The sequence below is a fragment of the Strongylocentrotus purpuratus genome, unplaced genomic scaffold (assembly GCF_000002235.5).
Source record: "Strongylocentrotus purpuratus isolate Spur 01 unplaced genomic scaffold, Spur_5.0 spur5_scaffold_2, whole genome shotgun sequence".
NCBI lineage: Eukaryota > Metazoa > Echinodermata > Echinoidea > Camarodonta > Strongylocentrotidae > Strongylocentrotus > Strongylocentrotus purpuratus.
In genome coordinates, this window is record NW_022145605.1 from 37,282,751 (window position 1) to 37,300,890 (window position 18,140).

Genomic DNA, 18,140 nt, shown 5'->3' on the forward strand with positions numbered 1-18,140 from the left:
GATGAGTGTTTCAATGATCCTTGTCTGAATGGGGGCACCTGTAATGATCTGGTCAACATGTATCAATGTGAATGTGCCATTGGATTTGCTGGAGTCAACTGTGAAGAAGGTCAGTATTACTGTAATAAACTGCATTTTGGTCCATGTATGATATGAGATGATAATTTGTGTTCATTAAATGGGATCTTGATACTGTTTAAAATAAACATGTAACATAGTATGAAGCAGCAATTATTTAGCATAGCGTTAAACACGAGTACTGCATTAGATTGTGTTCCTCTATATCCATGATGTAATTCATTAAGATGACTGAAATTTACTTTGTATGTGAGTATTCATAGTAGCACAGTCTATGTGCACATTTAGTTATAATAAAGAATATTTCTGATTTTGGCACTGGTATCATGAATATTAATATTTTCCCTCAACAATGTTTTTTGTCATTTTAAATAGAGATGTCCGAAAATTCTTTTCCTTGATTTATAATTTTCATTTCCCTATCGTTTAATATTTAAAAATCTGTACAAATATTTTAATGTATAATTAAGTACCGGTACCGGTAATGCACTAGAATACATGCAAATGTTAGTGTTTATTTCAATTGTAAATATGTAAATATATCTCCTGACTTTTGCCATGTTTTATTTTACCAATAAAACCGAAATTGTATTGAAGTGAATGAACAATACATACAACCATTATATGGACTGCATTTAAAAAACTGGGCAAATATATCAACATTTTTTTCTTCAGACGACCGCCCTCAACTGGAGATTGTCAGAATCTGGAGCAACGCCATCACCATCTACTGGACTGTTCTTATCGAGGTGGAGTCGTTCAGAGTTGAGTACCGAAAGGTCAATGATTCAGAGTGGTTCATCAGTGACATTCTGAATGGAGGAAGACGTTTGTACAGTCTTCTTGATCTTGAGAGCGAGACAGGCTACGAGCTGCTGCTTGTGATGAAGAGAGCTGCAGGAGGAAGCATCGCTACAACCGTACCAGTCACAGTCGTGACCTGTCAAAGGGGTTTCAGTGGAGAAAACTGCTCACAAGGTAAGAAACTAATAAGAAGGAAATACTTTTAGTTTTTATTTGAGAGTTGTATAATTCTTCATTTGTAATTAAACTTTGTTCTCTGCTAAGGGGTAATAATAATAATAATAGTAGCTAGTTCTTATATAGCGCATTTCAGGACCACAGGCCCTCTCAAAGCGCTTTACAGATATATATTATTACCGTGGTCATCGGATTCAGGTTTACCTGCACACAATGTATGCACATTCTCCACTCCCTGGGGAGCATTCCAGCCAGACGTCATTTTTACAAGCACACACTTGCTCATACACTTGCTCATCTAACCATATTAACTTTCGCATCCTACTGGGTACCCATTTAACACCTGGGAGGAGAGTGGCAAATATAGATCATTGTCTTGCCAAAGGACATTAGAGCCGCGGCATAACATACTTCGTAAAAAAAGAGTTTAGGGTATGATAAATGTTCATGTATTGTATACATTATGTATTCCTGTCATGCTGTACATATGTCAGGTAATGTTAATTCATATTTTTGTACCATTCATTTAAAACCCATCATTAAAACCCAGATGCAAGAGACCTGCCTTTCAACATTCAGATCCAGACGGCGCGCACCAACTCCCTCACCGTGACTTGGAACGCTGACTTCACCCCTCCCACCAACAACAGGATCCAGCTCCAGTACCGGCCCTACGGAACCACCACCTGGATCCCCGGACCAAGGATCACTGCTGTGTCCCAGGGGATAGCTGACATCCCGTCCCTCCGAGGCAACGAGTACTACGAGGTCAGGATCTATGTCGGAGATCTGGACCTTCAGCTTTTCAACTATAGCTTGGTTAACAGGTTCTATACTTGTGAGCCGAACCGTGTTGGACCCAATTGTGAAAACGGTATGTAAACCCTCTTTGCATCATTCATCCCTAGCGTACATGTGTACTCCTGTTTGAAAACATATGGGACTGGATTCTATTGGCTTCATGTTGCAATTTTTAGAATTGTCTTCCTTTGCTTTTGTTCAATATAATTATGTGTCTTTGCAAAGAATAGGGATTTTCACTTTAAAACGAAAACACGTTAATAACAATACTTTAAAGTAGTCTTATATATACACACTAATGAGGATATGTTTCAATACGATTTCAGACAGACTTGTCCGTAGACCAGTCAATCATATGTTAAGAATAAGTATGCATTTATTTTGTATTCTTTGCTATTTCTCATATCTTTGTTCCATTCTGTCTAGTGTGTATCAGTATATGTGTGTGCATTTAAATTTATATTTCTATTATAATGTACTTGTATGTAGGGTCCCGATTACAAGCAGTCTTGCTTCTCAGGGGCCCTGGCCATTACTACCTTTTATGTTTTTTAACGTTTATTCTTCTATTGTATTGATGTTTTTATATGTATATATATATATATATATTTGTTTTAATGGTCAATAAATGAAATGAAAAAAATGTATACGTGTGTAGTGGTATTGTCATTTTGATGTTTGGAATGCTGTTTTGCCATCCTCTACAGAATATCAAATTTGCACCGTGTGGGGAGATCCTCATTACATCACTTTTGATGGAGCTTCCTACAACTACCAAGGAGACTGTGAGTACACCTTAGTCACCGATGACTGCGTTGCCTCAGAGAACCCTAGCAGTCTGCCTGGCTTCCACCTATGGAGTGATAACGTGAAGCGTTTGCCTTCAGACAGGGTGGCTTACTTGAGAGAGATTGGGTTGGAAGTGGATGGAACTGTCTTTACAGTCGGGAGGGACCATGTCCTGAGGATTGATGGCATTAATGTCACACCCCCAAAGAGGTCGGGACAGGTTTTTATCTTCTACACTGGAGCACACACAGTAAGTTTGTTATTTGAAACACCCACTTTGATTTGCAATGTATTGTAAGGCAAACATATCCTACACTCATGGTTGATTTCATGCAAATTTATGATTCTGTAATGTCGAATTTGTCTTATATGTCTTTTGTTCTCTTTAAATTTATAAATCTGTTGCTGATGAATCAGAAATATGTGAAATCACAATAAAAAACCTGACAAGTAAGTCATTTTGTCAATGAGTTTTTAATGATTAGGCAATCAATGAAAGTCAACTGCAAAAACAATATCAAGTTTTTATTAAGAAAATAGTTAAGAGCTGTATCTCTTTAAGTGCTCTCATGTTTATCAGTTTGGATGACCTCCTTCATGCAAGTTCACTGGACCCTCTTGGGCCTGTATGGTCAAGTGCAAGTCTTCTCAATAGCTAGTTTGCAGTCTCCTGTCTCTTATGTACAAAGTTGCAATTGATATCAATCGTAAATAAGTTGCGAACTGTTAATAAGAGGGGCCCTGGTCTTCATAAGCAAGAGATTAAGTATGTTCATGTCACTGAGAATATTTCTTTGCCTTTTTCAGATTATTACAACTGACTTTGGTCTACGAGTTCAGTATGATGGAGGATACAGAGCTGAAATAACACTCCCAGACACATACAAGAACATAACATGTGGTTTGTGTGGTACATATGATGATCTGCAGGATAATGAATATACTAAGAAGAATGGTCTTGTGGTAAGTATATCAGAATTCATGTCTATTGATAGAAAAGTTTTTATGACATTTCTGGGATTTAAACCAGGTATCTTTGATTTTATTTCTGTTTTATGACAGGATATAAGATTTCCAGCCCTACTTACTTCACATGTAAATATTTTCATCACTGCATCAATCTCAGAACGTCTTCGAACCATTGTAGCTGCTATGCGTTTGTTTATTTAATAACAGCATAAATATGAGATACTTAATTATTAAAAACTAATCATAAATGATGATGACTCCAGATTGTAAAGATCTCGAGTTATAAATAGTACCCCTTGCCGTTTATGCTTATTTGTTACATTATTTACGTATTCTATATTCAATATACAATCTATGCTGTAAGTATACATTAAATTATATTGTTTGACCTGGGGAGTGTTTCACAAGGACTAAGATCGACTTTAAGTTTGATTGAACTATGGCGGCCATTCATGCCAATGTTTGCTTTGACCATTATGATCTTAGATATATGTTTTTCTACAATAATGAATTACCCAAAATTACAAATTCTGTAGATTTGTGACCATGATTTGTGAGTCCCTTGAGAGACCAATGCCAGTAAATGGTGAGATCAAACAGTGGCATGAATGGCCTGCCATTGTTAAGTCCAATCTTAGTCTTTGTGAAACACTCCCCTGGTCTTTTTTAAAGTGATACCGGTATGTTATTGCTTAAGTGGTCCAAAGATTATGGAGCAATGCGTGCAGCTCTTTGTAACTGCAAGGAAAATACTTTTTGGATTAGTTTGGATTATTTTTAATTTTTCAGTGTTGACAAATTTGAGTGTATTTTACATATTTGTTTTTGTAGGTGACTTCAGCCCGTGAGTTTGCCAACAGTTGGACCATGTCTGATTGTGAGATTCCACTAGAAGATGAGATCCCATGCTCAGATGATGCAACAAGGACTCAGGCAGAGGAACTATGCAACATTCTCAATGATGTAAATGGTGAGTTTGAAATGGGAATAGTATGTTCAGTATTTCCAGAGTGTTATATTAGGGTCAGGACAAGGATAATAATTTATTATCGTTTACTGCAATATTATTATTACACTCCATGAAACCAGCTTGCTCTTTCACATTGAAAGCATGCATGCATAATTTGACATTATTATTTTAACCCATTCCCCCTAGGGTCAATAGTGACAATACAGGAACCATCTGAATCCTGTAATCTGCTGATTAAGATTGATCTCTGAAGTTATGTATCCATATATCCATACGTGCCAACGTGCCTACATGCACATGTAACTTTACAGATCAATTTTACACAGTACATAAAAATACTGTGTTTGATCTGTTTTAAGTAAATTGTTTAAATAAGATGTACATGCATATGTATTTATGTCCCGACTAACCTTAATATCACTATCCAAAAGGTGTGACATGACTTGAAATTAAAGCTGGGTCTTTCTACATGTACATTTATATGCAGACAGAAGATTCAATCACTAACCCAACGTACATCTGTCTATAAGATGTTTTGCACATACATGTATGGATACATATACACCTTTAATACATATACATGTGTATATATATATATATATATGTATTTTTCATGGAAGTGACATTTTAACTACAAGAACATTTTTTTGCACATCCTTTCTTGTAGGTGTATTGGGACCTTGCTTTAATGTCCTTGACCCTGTTGTGTACTATGATGCCTGTGTGTATGACCTCTGTGTAACACTTCCTGAAGATGACTTGGTTTGTGCTGACATCGATGCCTATGCATCGGCCTGTAGACAGGCTGGAGGAGTCCTGGCTGGAAACTGGAGAGCAGAACTTACTCAATGTGGTATGTTGACAATTAAAAGGGGCTGCAAATAACGCATAGACATTGGAGTTTATTTAAAAATTGATTGATTGTTTTTTTTTGATTGATTGATTGTCTGATTGAATACAGACGTACAGTGTCGGGTTGATATGTATCGCTTTGTGTTTTTTATCTGCATTTGAAATTCAACTGTTCTTGTTGCAATTAGTAAATAATTAAGGACAAATTGTAACTGAAGTAATGATCTCTGTTATTTTGACAGAAACTGTATAAAGGAATGCTGGCTTCAAACTTTGACCTTATACTGAGTTCCAAAACTACTAGCTGTTTTTTTAAACTACTACTGCATTTCCCTTTAAACCAAAATGATTCTGTGAATCATGATTAAATGGATTTAGACTCTCAAAATATTATACTTGCTTTCACAGACTTGGTCAATTTCATGTTCCATGGATATACAATCTGTTATATGTAATTGGATTAATTGAAATAATTCAGATTCATTTGTTCTATTATTAATGATCCATTGTATGTGATTGGAGTAATTAATAATAATTCAAATGCACTTCTACTCTTTGCACTAGTTTTTGAAGTATCATGGTAACATTGCAAATCATGCTACAGTCAAACCTGCTTTAGTGACCACCTGTCTACAAAGAACACATTTTTGTTTCCCTTGAAATTGGTCTCTCATTTAAACATGTACTAAAGGAACCTGCCCACGACCACCTTTTATGTTTCCCTTGGGTGGTCACTATAGACAGGTTTGACTGTATATGTAACATCAGTGCACAGTAGCTGCAATTAAACAAGCATTTGAGCAAGGACTTTTATATTGCTTCATACTACAGGGCTGACCTGTCCTGTGAACTCCACCCTCCACTCCTGTGCCAGTGGCTGTCAGCCTGCCTGCTCCGATAATAACATCCAGTCTGACTGTCCAGTGTCCTGTATCGAGACATGTGTATGTGATGAGGGACTGGTATTAGATAGTGACAGGTGTGTGGAATCTCAAGACTGTGGATGTCTTGATGAAAATGCTGAATACCGCTCGGTGAGTATATACACACTTATTCATTCTCTCAGCCAAAAGATCGGTTATGACTAACATATTCAGATTTATGAATGTTTCTTTCCTGGGTAACTTATGATGAGGTGTCCATCAAGGCTCGGTCACAAATGCCATTACGAACTACTACGAATGCCGTACGAACGATTTTCAGACAATGGAAATTCGGGAAGACAATGGAAAAACAAGGAGATTCGTACAAAATTATCGTTTGTACGAACCTTTGTGACTATAGCATTAACCTGTTATTAATGAATGAACTACAATAATTGGAATCCATTCTGCATACATTGCTTGTTGCTATGTTGGGCAAACAGTACGCATACGATTTGAATATGTTAATAAACCGGTCGATTATGACCCGTGATGTACATGTAGATGTTTGTGTAACTTTTTTCTTGGTCCTAAAGTTTTTTATTATATCCCCTGGAAAAAAGAAATGTTGCTTGTGGCTTTTTAGTTAAAAGTCAATTGATATGGATTTTTACCTCATTAAGTTTGTTTCATATTCTATGGATAAAGGAAATCCAAATGATTGTTTAATTTCTTTGGATTGGCAGGAGACAATAGAACTTGATGAAAGGTTTTAAGGTTTTTCATTTTTTAAACAAATGTGATGAAATTTAATTTGTCTTGTATTTTCATGCTCCTGCCAATTTTGGAAATTCATTACAAAAATTAATTTACAAAGTACTTTACACATATGTCAGATTTAGAGGAACGTGGTAAATATTTTGCATTTTACCTTTTTACGATCTAGTCAGATATACTATGACACACACTACAATCACCTGCAATGGTGAATTTTTTCTTTGGTCTTTTCTTTTTCGTCTTCCTCTTTCTTCCCCTCTTCACCTTCTCCTATTTATCATTATCATATTATTCTCTTTACTCTTTATTTCTATTTTTCTTTTCTTCTCAAATTCACTCTCCTTGTACCTCTCCAGAATCTCATACTATACTACTCCGTTTTTTGCCTCCTATAATATCTTTTAAAAACAGACCTACTTTATTGTGTTACTCAGTATGGGAGCCTATTCACATACAAGCTATGCTTTTTATTTAGGCTCCCCACATTTTACATTGTTCTACCTTGCCCGATATATCTACATATTTCGAAATTTCGTACTTATTTTCCGTACATTATATTTGATTTGAAATCTTTAATTTTTTTTATTTTTTCTTCTTGTGTGAAATCTACTCTTATAATAATATACACTTGTGTAAAAAAAAATAAAAAAAAGAATATAGACTGTTTTTCTATGTAAAATGTGGAATAAATATTGAAAAAAAAAAAAAAAAAAATATCAGGAATTATGCCTTTACCCTTCTTCAGTATTGCCTTTATTGCATTCATATAATATCTTGATATACCTCATTTTTATGGTCATATAATACATGATATTCCTTGTCTGTAATCAGCTTAATGAAACATGGACAACCGACGATTGCAGGAGAAAGTGCAATTGTACAGGATCAGGGTCCGTTCAATGTTCCTCTTCCAGCGTATCATGTGGACCCAACGAGGAGTGTGCCATCAAGAGAGGGGTCAGAGACTGTTACTGTCTCGAGGATTACTCTAGGGACGACAATCAGGAATGCATCAGAGGTATAAAGATTATTTTTCTTCTTATTTTATGTTCATGTTTATAAGGATAGAATTGTATTTGCTTATCTGGAGCAAGTACTAAAAGAGGCCTTATCGAACAGAAAAGTTTCCAAAGAAATAATTGTGTGTAGTAACCTTAATGGATATAAAATAAGGATTGAAAGGGGAACAACTAACATTTACTATTGAATTGTTAGACAAACATTGCCTTTGATAAAAGCTGAAGGGGCCAGAGTCTAGTAAAGTAGTTATTTATGTACGTATTATCAACAACCTCTTTTCTTCAAAATGATAGGTCAACACCTACATGTTACCATTTAGGAATTATTCTCAGAAAAGACCACAGTACAAGGAAATAATATCTGCTATTTTGAAAGGTTATATACACACTTTTCCATTACTTAAGTTCATCTTTAAACCTTTTATAGAGCCAGGACACTGTATAGTTAGAGGAGATCCCCACTACGAGACCTTCGACCATCACAGGTACAACTTCCAAGGGGATTGTGAATACACCCTCATCAGACCCTGCAACAAGGAGGAGAATAGCAGTCTTGTGGACTTCCACCTGTGGAGCAACAACCTGAAGAATAACCCCTCTGATAGAGTGTCCTACATGAGAGGCTTCACTCTGGAGTATAATGGGACGCTGTTCAGTGTGGAGAGTGGGAACGAGGTGTATGTGAACGGAAGGAGACTGTCAGGTTCCCTGTTCAGCTATGGCAGTGATGTCAGGATACAGTGGGACAATCAGTACACGGTAAGTTTGAAGGGTTGAAGTTTATTCCTCGTCAGAATGCTGGTGCTGTCAATTTTGTAGTTTAGCTTACTTGCCACATTTCTGGCAGCTTCTCAACTCTCTTCAGATATCACAGTATCTCAGCTTCTTGTTTTGTACTGTATATTCACTTTATACATTCATTTTCCTAAATTTATAACAAAATCAAGTGTATATCTAAAATCATTTGATCAAAGAAAATGGTAGAGCATTTTGATTCTTTAACATCAAAGCTCATTTTGCGGATTATTTTTGGAAGGAGCTGTCATTCTTATGACTTGCAAGTTTAAGGTTATTACAAACTATGCTCTGAAATACAATATAAAATGAAGACGAGGCCTAATATGAGCTATCACCACAGAAAAGGTCTGTTTTGTTTGTGTATCAATAACAATCACTTTGTCATGTCCATTATCTTTTGGACAGTTCTTGGTGACCTCTTTTGGATTGCAAGTGGTTTATGATGGGAAGCATACAGCAGACATAGATCTGAGCTATGATTACTGGACCAAGACCTGTGGTCTATGTGGTACCTTCGATGGTGATGATAGCAACGAGTACAGACGACTAGACGGGTCTCAGGTAAGGAGAACGTTTTCGTAAAGTTCAACGGGTTGGTGAACTGATAGACAGGAAAGACTTGTCACTGATGGATCATGAGCTTCTTGATGTTCACTACTCAGATACAATTTCAGGACTGTACACCCCTGCAACTCCGCCAGCCCTCTGGAAAACTACTCCTCTAGGATAATTTACTGCTTTGACAATGCCCCAGAATAAATTAATGATATAAATAGAAACTGCCCCAATGAAAACTAGTTCTCTGTACAACTACCACCTGTTATTACCCCCTGCAATTACTCCTAAGACATTTATTCCCTGAGGAGAAAATTACCCTCCAGAGTGATAATCTACATGTTTATTATAACCCCTAGACCAGGCCTTCTCAACTAGTTTATTAGAAGTGCCAAAACGAAAACAATTTGTAGTTGAAGTGCCACCCTGTATGGTTGACTGTGCTGCGAGGGAGCGTAGCGACCGAGCCGAAAATGGTTGGGGTCCAGGGGCGAAGCCCTAACGGGGGTAGCAGGGGGCAGAGCCCCCTGAAACTGGATTTAGGGCTTTGTAAAGGCCCTATAATGGGGCATTTTTAGCACCAGTTCATTCCACAATATAATCAATCATAATTTCATATTGATGTGACAAAATTAGTACAATTCCTGGGTACAATTACACTGGAGGTATATTTATATGTAGTGTTTTGTGTGCAATAAACAAAGGAAATGTCAAAATAAAGTGAAAATCAAACCAAAAAAAACAAGATGTTTCCAGAGATTGGCAATGTTAAAATTGGTATCTCATCGTAAGCTAATTGTTGTTCAGAACTTAGGCTTAGATTCGTATAAAATGGTAAAAAACAATAAATTCCCCGGCCTTTCTTCTTGTTTGTTAAGCAGGCATTTTGGGACCAAATTCGACTGCAACTTCATGATTTAGCTGAGTATTTGATTCTAAAATATATATTTTCTTTCTTTCTGTTATTTGTTTTGTTGTTGCAACAGTCGCGCGCCACTCCGACTGACCGCAAGCGCCACAAGTGGCGCGCGCGCCGCAAGTTGAGAAGGCCTGCCCTAGACAGTTGCCCAAGCCAAGGGGTAGTTGCCATAGCAGTTATTTGTCCTGGGGAACAGTTATCCTAGAGATGTGTTATGGGAGTAGCTCTCCAGAGGTGTGATCCAGGGGTTAGTTGTTCTACAGTTCTTTAATACCTGTAACTAATGTTTGTTAGTATGAACATGCGCATGCACATGCATGTACAGGTACATGTACATGTATGTGTATCCAAGTTATTAGTGCAATCCCTGACATTCTTTCACTTGTTTATGTTTCTGTTTGGATGACCACATTAAAGATATGGACTTTCTCATTCCCCCTCCCTCTCACTCACCCTCTCTGTCTGTTCAGACACCATACATGACAGTCTTCATCCAGGATTGGGTCATTAACCCCTCATCCTGCAATGGGGAATCCCCTGAGCCACCTGTGTGTGAAGGAGAAACATATGAGGAAGCTCTCGACCTGTGTTACATATTCAGCTACCCAGATAGTAAGTCTGCCATATGCCTTTAGTGATTTTTACAAATAAATCCAGAAAAATAATACAGTTACATGTATCTGCAGAGGTTCAATGTACAAGACTAGTTTGATCTTGTATTTGAAAAGGGTTGTAAATGCATGAACAGTAATGAGACAATTCACACTGAAGTGGTCTGTGTGTCCGTCATGACACCACTCAAGGATGCCAGTTCTCTGGATTCCCCCCTGCTTCCAGGTCCTGTAACCTCTTTAAAAAATATTTGTTTACTTGTACGTCTAATGTACAGAACAGAATAGCATTCCAATAGTGGATTGTGGGGTCCCTTTTTAGGTTAAATTGGTAAAATCAAATGATATCCCTGACCTGTTCATGAATTCATTATAAAAGTTGGAAAAAACAAGTTCATATTTGCCATGTATCGTGTATCTTTGGTACCGTACCTTTGTGATCATTTCATTCCTTCTGTTATCTGAATTATTTACTGTATACTGCAAGTTGAAATCATTGTTACATATATAATTTATATAAACATTGTGTTTCATATTGTACCGTTAGAAGGAAATAAATGTTAACTAGACTTTAATTCGTCACTTAGACGAATTAGGTGATACGTATGATAATGGTCTACATAACGAATAATGCATTACACGATATATTATTTTGTAAAATGCTTCTCCCATTCATATGCTTCTCCCATTATGATCTATTCATATGTCAAGATTAAATTGTGTCTCCTTGATCATCATGGATCTAGGGAAGATAGATTGAAACAATATATGACCTTTGACCCTGTGCAGTAACCAGTTACACATTTGACTCTAATTTACATCATGAAGAACACCTTTTGACGATTTTTATCTAATTCAAAGAAATGAAAATGTAATTGATAAATGATTATCATCATTATGATTATGATGATCATGATGATCATGATCATGATCATGAGCGCGATCATGACATCTTATTGAAAAAATGAGGGTTGATATAGATAGCATATAGTCTCAGCTACAACATACTAAAAAATCAACAAAATCCAAGCCGAAATAACGGCGATATTGCTCGCAAAAGACAGGAATGTAGACTCCAGATTTTAGAAAAAGTCATCTCCCATAGGGATTACACGCAAAAAGTAATGGATTAAGTGAAAATAGGGTAATAATAAAGTAAAAAGGGTTATTTATAACATTATTTGCGAATCTACGTGTTTAAATAATCAAAGGAGATGGTACAGTGAAGGTCAAAAGGAAAAAAAAGTGAAAAAAAAAAGTGTTGGAGACACCCGGACTCGAACCAAGGATCTCGAGGTTGGAAGTCAAGTGCGTTACCGATATACCAAAACATCTCCCATAGCGATTACACGTAAACGGGAAATGAAATTCTGAAATCCTACTTTGCAAGTGAAATATGAGCATGACCCCGGCTTCTAATCGAAAAATAAGGGGCACATTTGTGATAGCTCATTGTCTCAGCTACAACATATCCAAAGCTCAGCGAAAACAAAGCTAAAACAACGGAGATTTTGCTCGCGAAAGACAGGAGTGTAGAATCCAGTTTTGAGAAAAAGTCATGTCCCATAGAGAATACACGCAAAATGCAAAAAATTGACATGCCTCCTTTAATCGCAAAAATACACCATGATACTTTTGTCAAAAATAAAAATTGTGAACACCACATTTGTAGAAAATTGTCTCAGCTAGAACATATCAAAATTAAAAAGAAAATTGATCCATATTTACAGAGATACAATCAATTTTCCAAAAATATGCTGACGTCATAATATGCAAATTGAAATTTTGAGTTTGGAGGCCATTATGATGACGTCATGAGTTAATTGAGGATAAAATGAGACATGAAATCATATTTCCGACTCATAATCTATCTAAATATGGAAAAATATTAGGAGTTTCTATCTATTCTAAAGAGTTACAATGAACTTTGTATAGGCATGTTTTTGCCCATGTATTGTGGATAAAGATAACGCAAATCCGCGCGTGCTGTCAACTTTGACGGACGCTCATTGCGTTAATAAAAGGTGAACAAATTATCAAAATTCTTGGAAAAATGTACCGAATATGATGACAGAAAAAAATCGGCGATTCTATGTTGCAAAATGCCAGTACGCGCGAAAACGCGCGCGCATGCGCGTGTGCGTAATTTTTTTATCAACTGCTCCATATGGCCTGAAACGTATGCAAAAAAAATTTGGGATGATTTGGAGCATTTTAAATTTTTGCGCGCGCGTAAACGCGCAGACGAACGTACACGCGCGCATTTGCGCGCTTTTATTGACCTCAACTTGACCGGACGGATATTTATCTTAATCGTGATAATTATGAATGAGAAATACTTTTCCGTTATGAAGATATGATCATTAGTTGATTTTCACAAAATGGCGCCTGGATGACGTCACGATAATTTCGACTCTCTAAAAAGTCACGCAGTTCTAAGTTAGACTAAGATCTATCATCATGGCAAGTTTCATGATAATGGCTTTATTCAGTCTTGAGATATCCTGCGAACAAATTCGAGGAAGAATAATAATAAATAATAATAAATAAATAAATAAATAATAAAAATCTTGACGAAATCAAAAGGTGATACGTCTACGTACGTATCACCTAAAAAGAAAATCTTGACGAAATCAATAGGTGATACGTAGACTTCGTTACGTATCACCTAATGATACGTATACTTCGTACACATCACCTAATGATTCCTTCAAAATTTGCAATTTCAACTTTCGATTGAAAATTTCGATATGATCCCAACATCTGATCGAAAAACAAAGTACACCGTTTTTATAGCCCATGGTCTCAGCTATAACATACCCCAATTTGGGAGAAAACAGAGCACACATAAGATAGATAGTGCTCATAGATGAATGCCATGTAGATTCATGATGTGAACGAAATTCACCTTCCATAGACATAACACGCAAATGACGAAAATTCTGACATGTGGCCTTTAATTGAATTTTGTACTATGATGACCTCATTAAAATGAAACTTAGTGAAAAGTGATCTTGTAGAGAATTGCCTTATCTACAACATATCGACATTTCAAAGAGAATCGATGAATATTGAGAGAAATACACTACATTTTCCATAAATACAATGACGTCATAATATGCAATTTTGTATTTTTGACTTCCAAGGCCATTATGATGACGTTAAGATGTACTTAATGGCCAAATGAGATATGAAATCATACCTCCGACTCATACTCTATCTAAATATGAAAAAAAAATTGGCAATCCCTATTCATCCCAATGGACTTTTCATAGGCATGTTTTTGCCCATATATGCAATGTATTACAAAAATCGCGCGTACGGACGGTTATCTTGAACAGACGCTCATTCCGTTTTTAATAGTGATAAAGAGCTAAACATGGTATCAAATTTTCCGGAAAAATATGAGGAATATTCCGTCAAAAGCTTTTGCGGAGAAATTATTCTTCGTTCGGCCGTGACGAACGAAAACGTGCAAAAATGCGTGGTTTGCGTGATTTTTTATGAAATGCTTATAATGGCCTGAAACGTATGCAAAAAAAATTTAAGACGATTTTGAGCAATTTAAAATTTTACGCGCGCATTAACGCGCGCGCCTACGCGTACGCGCATTTTTGCGCGCATTTATTGAACTCAAATTAACCCGACGGATATCGATCTTAATCTTGATAAATATGAATGTAAAATTACTTTCCGTTATGAAGATATGATCATAAGTTGATTTTTACAAAATGGCGCCTGGATGACGTCACGATGACTTTGAGTCTTTGAAAAATCACGCAGTTTTAAGTTAGACTAAGATCTATCATCATTGAACGATTCATGACAATGGCTTTATTCAGTCTTGAGATATCCTGCGAACAAATTCGAGGAAGAATAAAAATAAAAAAATAAAAGAAAATCTTGACGAAATCAATAGGTGATACGTAGACTTCGTTACGTATCACCTAATAAATACAAAACACAAAATACAAATTTTCAAAAAATATTAAATGATAGTACTAGGCACATCTCATTAAATTCTTCGACTAGAATTCATTTCAAATTTTAAACATAAATAATTTGTCTGTGTCAACAGGTCCTCTGTCTGGGTGCTTCGACTTTGTCTCTCCCCGTGATCTGTACGAGGACTGTGTGTATGATTCCTGTGCCTTGGGTCCTGGGTTTGACGTATGTGATTACATTCAGGAATATGCCTTGATCTGTATGGATGAGGGCATTGACCTTGGAGAGTGGAGGTCAGAGGTGCCTGAGTGTGGTGAGTAGAAGACTTGACTTTTATCCGTTTTCTTCTTTAAAAGCATGTTTTTTGTGCTTTAATATCCCCTTTGGATCCTGCAAATATCACTTAATGTCGGGTTATTTCACTCTTGCATTTTACTCTGATTTCAGTAAGTGCATGTCTTTCTGATTGGCTAATTATGAGTGATTTTAGGCTATTGGTATCTTGCAAGAAGATATTATGACAAATTAAGGGTATTATTAAAACTAATAATCTGATACTAGATCGAGATATATTTAAAAGCTTGTTTTCTACCATTTAATCAATTTCAAGTTTAAATGCAGAAGAATTTGATGCACATATATTAATAAAGCATGGATGAAAATTTAAATTTCGCAAATAAATAGAAATAGATGTGGATATCTTTATACAGTTACCTCCCATTTAAGACATTTTGTTTTGTTATATTCCTAGCATGCATTTCCAATAGACTCAAAGTGTTCTCAGACTTAATAGTCATGTCTTCATTACTTTCGTTCCTCCATTCTACTTCGTTTCTAGCAATCACCTGTACCGGTGGTAAAGTCTACCAGACAGGAGCGAGCGCATGCCAGCTGACCTGTGGGTTCCAGAACTCTGGACCCTGCACACGCCCCTCCTACGACAGGTGCGTCTGCCCAGATGGGCTGGTGGAGGACGGGGACCGGTGTGTGGATCCCAACGAGTGTGGGTGCAACTTCTTCTACAGTGGAGAGAACATCCACATGGAGGTGAGATGTGTTGTGACCTTTGAAGTATCATATCTTCAGTTTTGTCAAGAAAATGATGAGTGCGATATCGAGTTCTACTTATTTTTGTATAGAATCGGACATAATATCTGTCATTAAAATAACATTCATGATTGTAAAGTGCATTTAGGATGTATTTTGAAAGTGCACAATGTATGCATAATTATTATATAATTAGTCTTGTTGTCAAAGAAAGCGGACAAAATATACAGTTCGTCAGGTAGACAAAGGAACATCCCTTCACTGCTATTATGTAAAAATGTGTAGAACAGGTGTCACATGCATATTCACTTTTTACATAATAGCAGTGAAGGGATGTTCTTTTGTCTACCTGAGGAACTGTATATTTTGTCCGCTTTGTTCGACATGTTCATAGTTATACAAGCTGAAAAGTGATATGCTGATTTTTCTGGTTTGCCTAATACCTTTCGTACAAATAATGATACTAATTATTTTGATGATGATGATGGTGAGGATCACAAAAAAAGATATTATTGGATTATTTTGCCCATGGAACATAAAGGGGCAAAATACAGAGACTATAAGTGAATTTCATCCATGCTGTAGAGGAAAAATCTGATTGTTTTACTTTATATTTTTTCTTTTTTTTAATGTGTAGTCTGGATCGGAATGGATCAGTGATACCTGCGACCGGCGCTGCACCTGTACGGGCATCACTTTGACCTGTACTGACATAGAATGTGGAGAGTTTGAAGAATGTGTCATCAAAGGAGGTGTTAGAGACTGCTTCTGTTTCAATAGATTCACTCGTAATGAAGAAGATATATGTGTCAGAGGTTTGTCTACTTTCTTTTTGTTCTTAAATTAATTTTGGAGAAATTTGCATGGAACCTTGATTTTCATTTTTTAACAACTTAGGATTAGCTATGGTGTTTATTATACCTCTTTACATTATTAGAAGGATTATGATCTTATACTGTATTTAATACTTCTAGTACTTTGTATATTGATCATCATTATTTTTTTTAATAGAAAGAAATATACTTAAGTTCACTTATGCTTTTGCATAGAAAACTTACATTGTAATCATATTCTGAAATAGCCCAGGATGTGTTTTGCACAAATATTTTCAAGGTTATTAATTTCAAAACGTAATCCCAAATGGATAATTGTGGCAAATAGCAGTGCAAAATCTTAGTTCAAGAATCAGATTTGATGAGATAAGAAAGACAAGACAGTGCATAGATATAATGAGACCTTGATATTTTTATCCTTGATGCAGCTCCTGGAGTATGCACTGTTTGGGGTGACCCTCACTACGTCACCTTTGACAACGGTAACCACAACTTCCAAGGAGACTGTGAGTACACCCTGGTCAGACCATGCACTGACCGGATGGACCTCGTCGATTTCCACCTCTGGGGTGACAACGTGAAGAACAATCCCTCCGAGAGGGTTTCTTACCTGCGGAAGATTGTGCTTGAGGTGAACGGCACCAGCATTGCCATCACGAGGAACCGTGAGATCCTAGTGAACGGAGCCAGGAGGATAGCACCTGTTAGGTTGAACAATGGCATCATGATACGTTCGGATAGCTCCTACTCGGTAAGAAGCATTTGTCTTTATGCAATGAGTATTCTTTTTCAGAGTGAGGTTTCTGCGTGCTGTAAGTTTAATTCATCCTTCTTTCTGAACTATTTAATATGACACATTTATGATGATAGTAATAGTTGTATTTATATACCAGTATATAAATTACTGAGACAACTAATTACTAATTCTCTAGCTACCATCTAAGGGAATTAAGTATTCAAAAAATATCTCCCTACAGGTACAAGCACCTTACCAAACGATATATCTTTGCTAAAAATAATGGTTTAGATTAAAAATAGTTTTAAAAAAATGGTGCTATATTATTTTGAGGAGAGACAAAGAGACAATATGTTTGTTATAAAGTCAACTGGTTACATGACAGTTATGAGGTGTTTATTTCTTTAATTTGTTTTATATCCCAGACCATTGAGACTAATTTTGGACTGAATGTGCGGTATGATGGTTCCGAAACTGCCAATATTGAGGTATCTTACGACTACTGGAATGCTACATGTGGACTCTGCGGTACCTTTGATGACGACAGTACCAATGAGTTCAGGTTACAAGATGGAAGTCTGGTGAGTAGAGCTTCAT

The 18,140-nt window shown here is 36.4% G+C and overlaps 1 protein-coding gene across 1 annotated transcript in view; it reads left to right on the top strand.

Annotated features, from left to right (window-relative positions):
• LOC115926501 (alpha-tectorin-like) overlaps positions 1-18,140 on the top strand; it is a 20,775-nt gene continuing 2,635 nt past the window's right edge. The window contains exons 1-17 of the mRNA XM_030991263.1: positions 1-109; positions 754-1,056; positions 1,610-1,933; positions 2,568-2,899; positions 3,457-3,612; positions 4,450-4,588; positions 5,256-5,441; positions 6,272-6,474; positions 7,912-8,098; positions 8,527-8,858; positions 9,303-9,458; positions 10,842-10,983; positions 15,061-15,240; positions 15,766-15,974; positions 16,612-16,789; positions 17,236-17,558; positions 17,969-18,124. Of these exons, the coding sequence (XP_030847123.1) occupies positions 58-109; positions 754-1,056; positions 1,610-1,933; positions 2,568-2,899; positions 3,457-3,612; positions 4,450-4,588; positions 5,256-5,441; positions 6,272-6,474; positions 7,912-8,098; positions 8,527-8,858; positions 9,303-9,458; positions 10,842-10,983; positions 15,061-15,240; positions 15,766-15,974; positions 16,612-16,789; positions 17,236-17,558; positions 17,969-18,124 (3,558 nt within the window). The 5' untranslated portion in view covers positions 1-57. The remainder of the gene's footprint in view (positions 110-753; positions 1,057-1,609; positions 1,934-2,567; positions 2,900-3,456; positions 3,613-4,449; positions 4,589-5,255; positions 5,442-6,271; positions 6,475-7,911; positions 8,099-8,526; positions 8,859-9,302; positions 9,459-10,841; positions 10,984-15,060; positions 15,241-15,765; positions 15,975-16,611; positions 16,790-17,235; positions 17,559-17,968; positions 18,125-18,140) is intronic.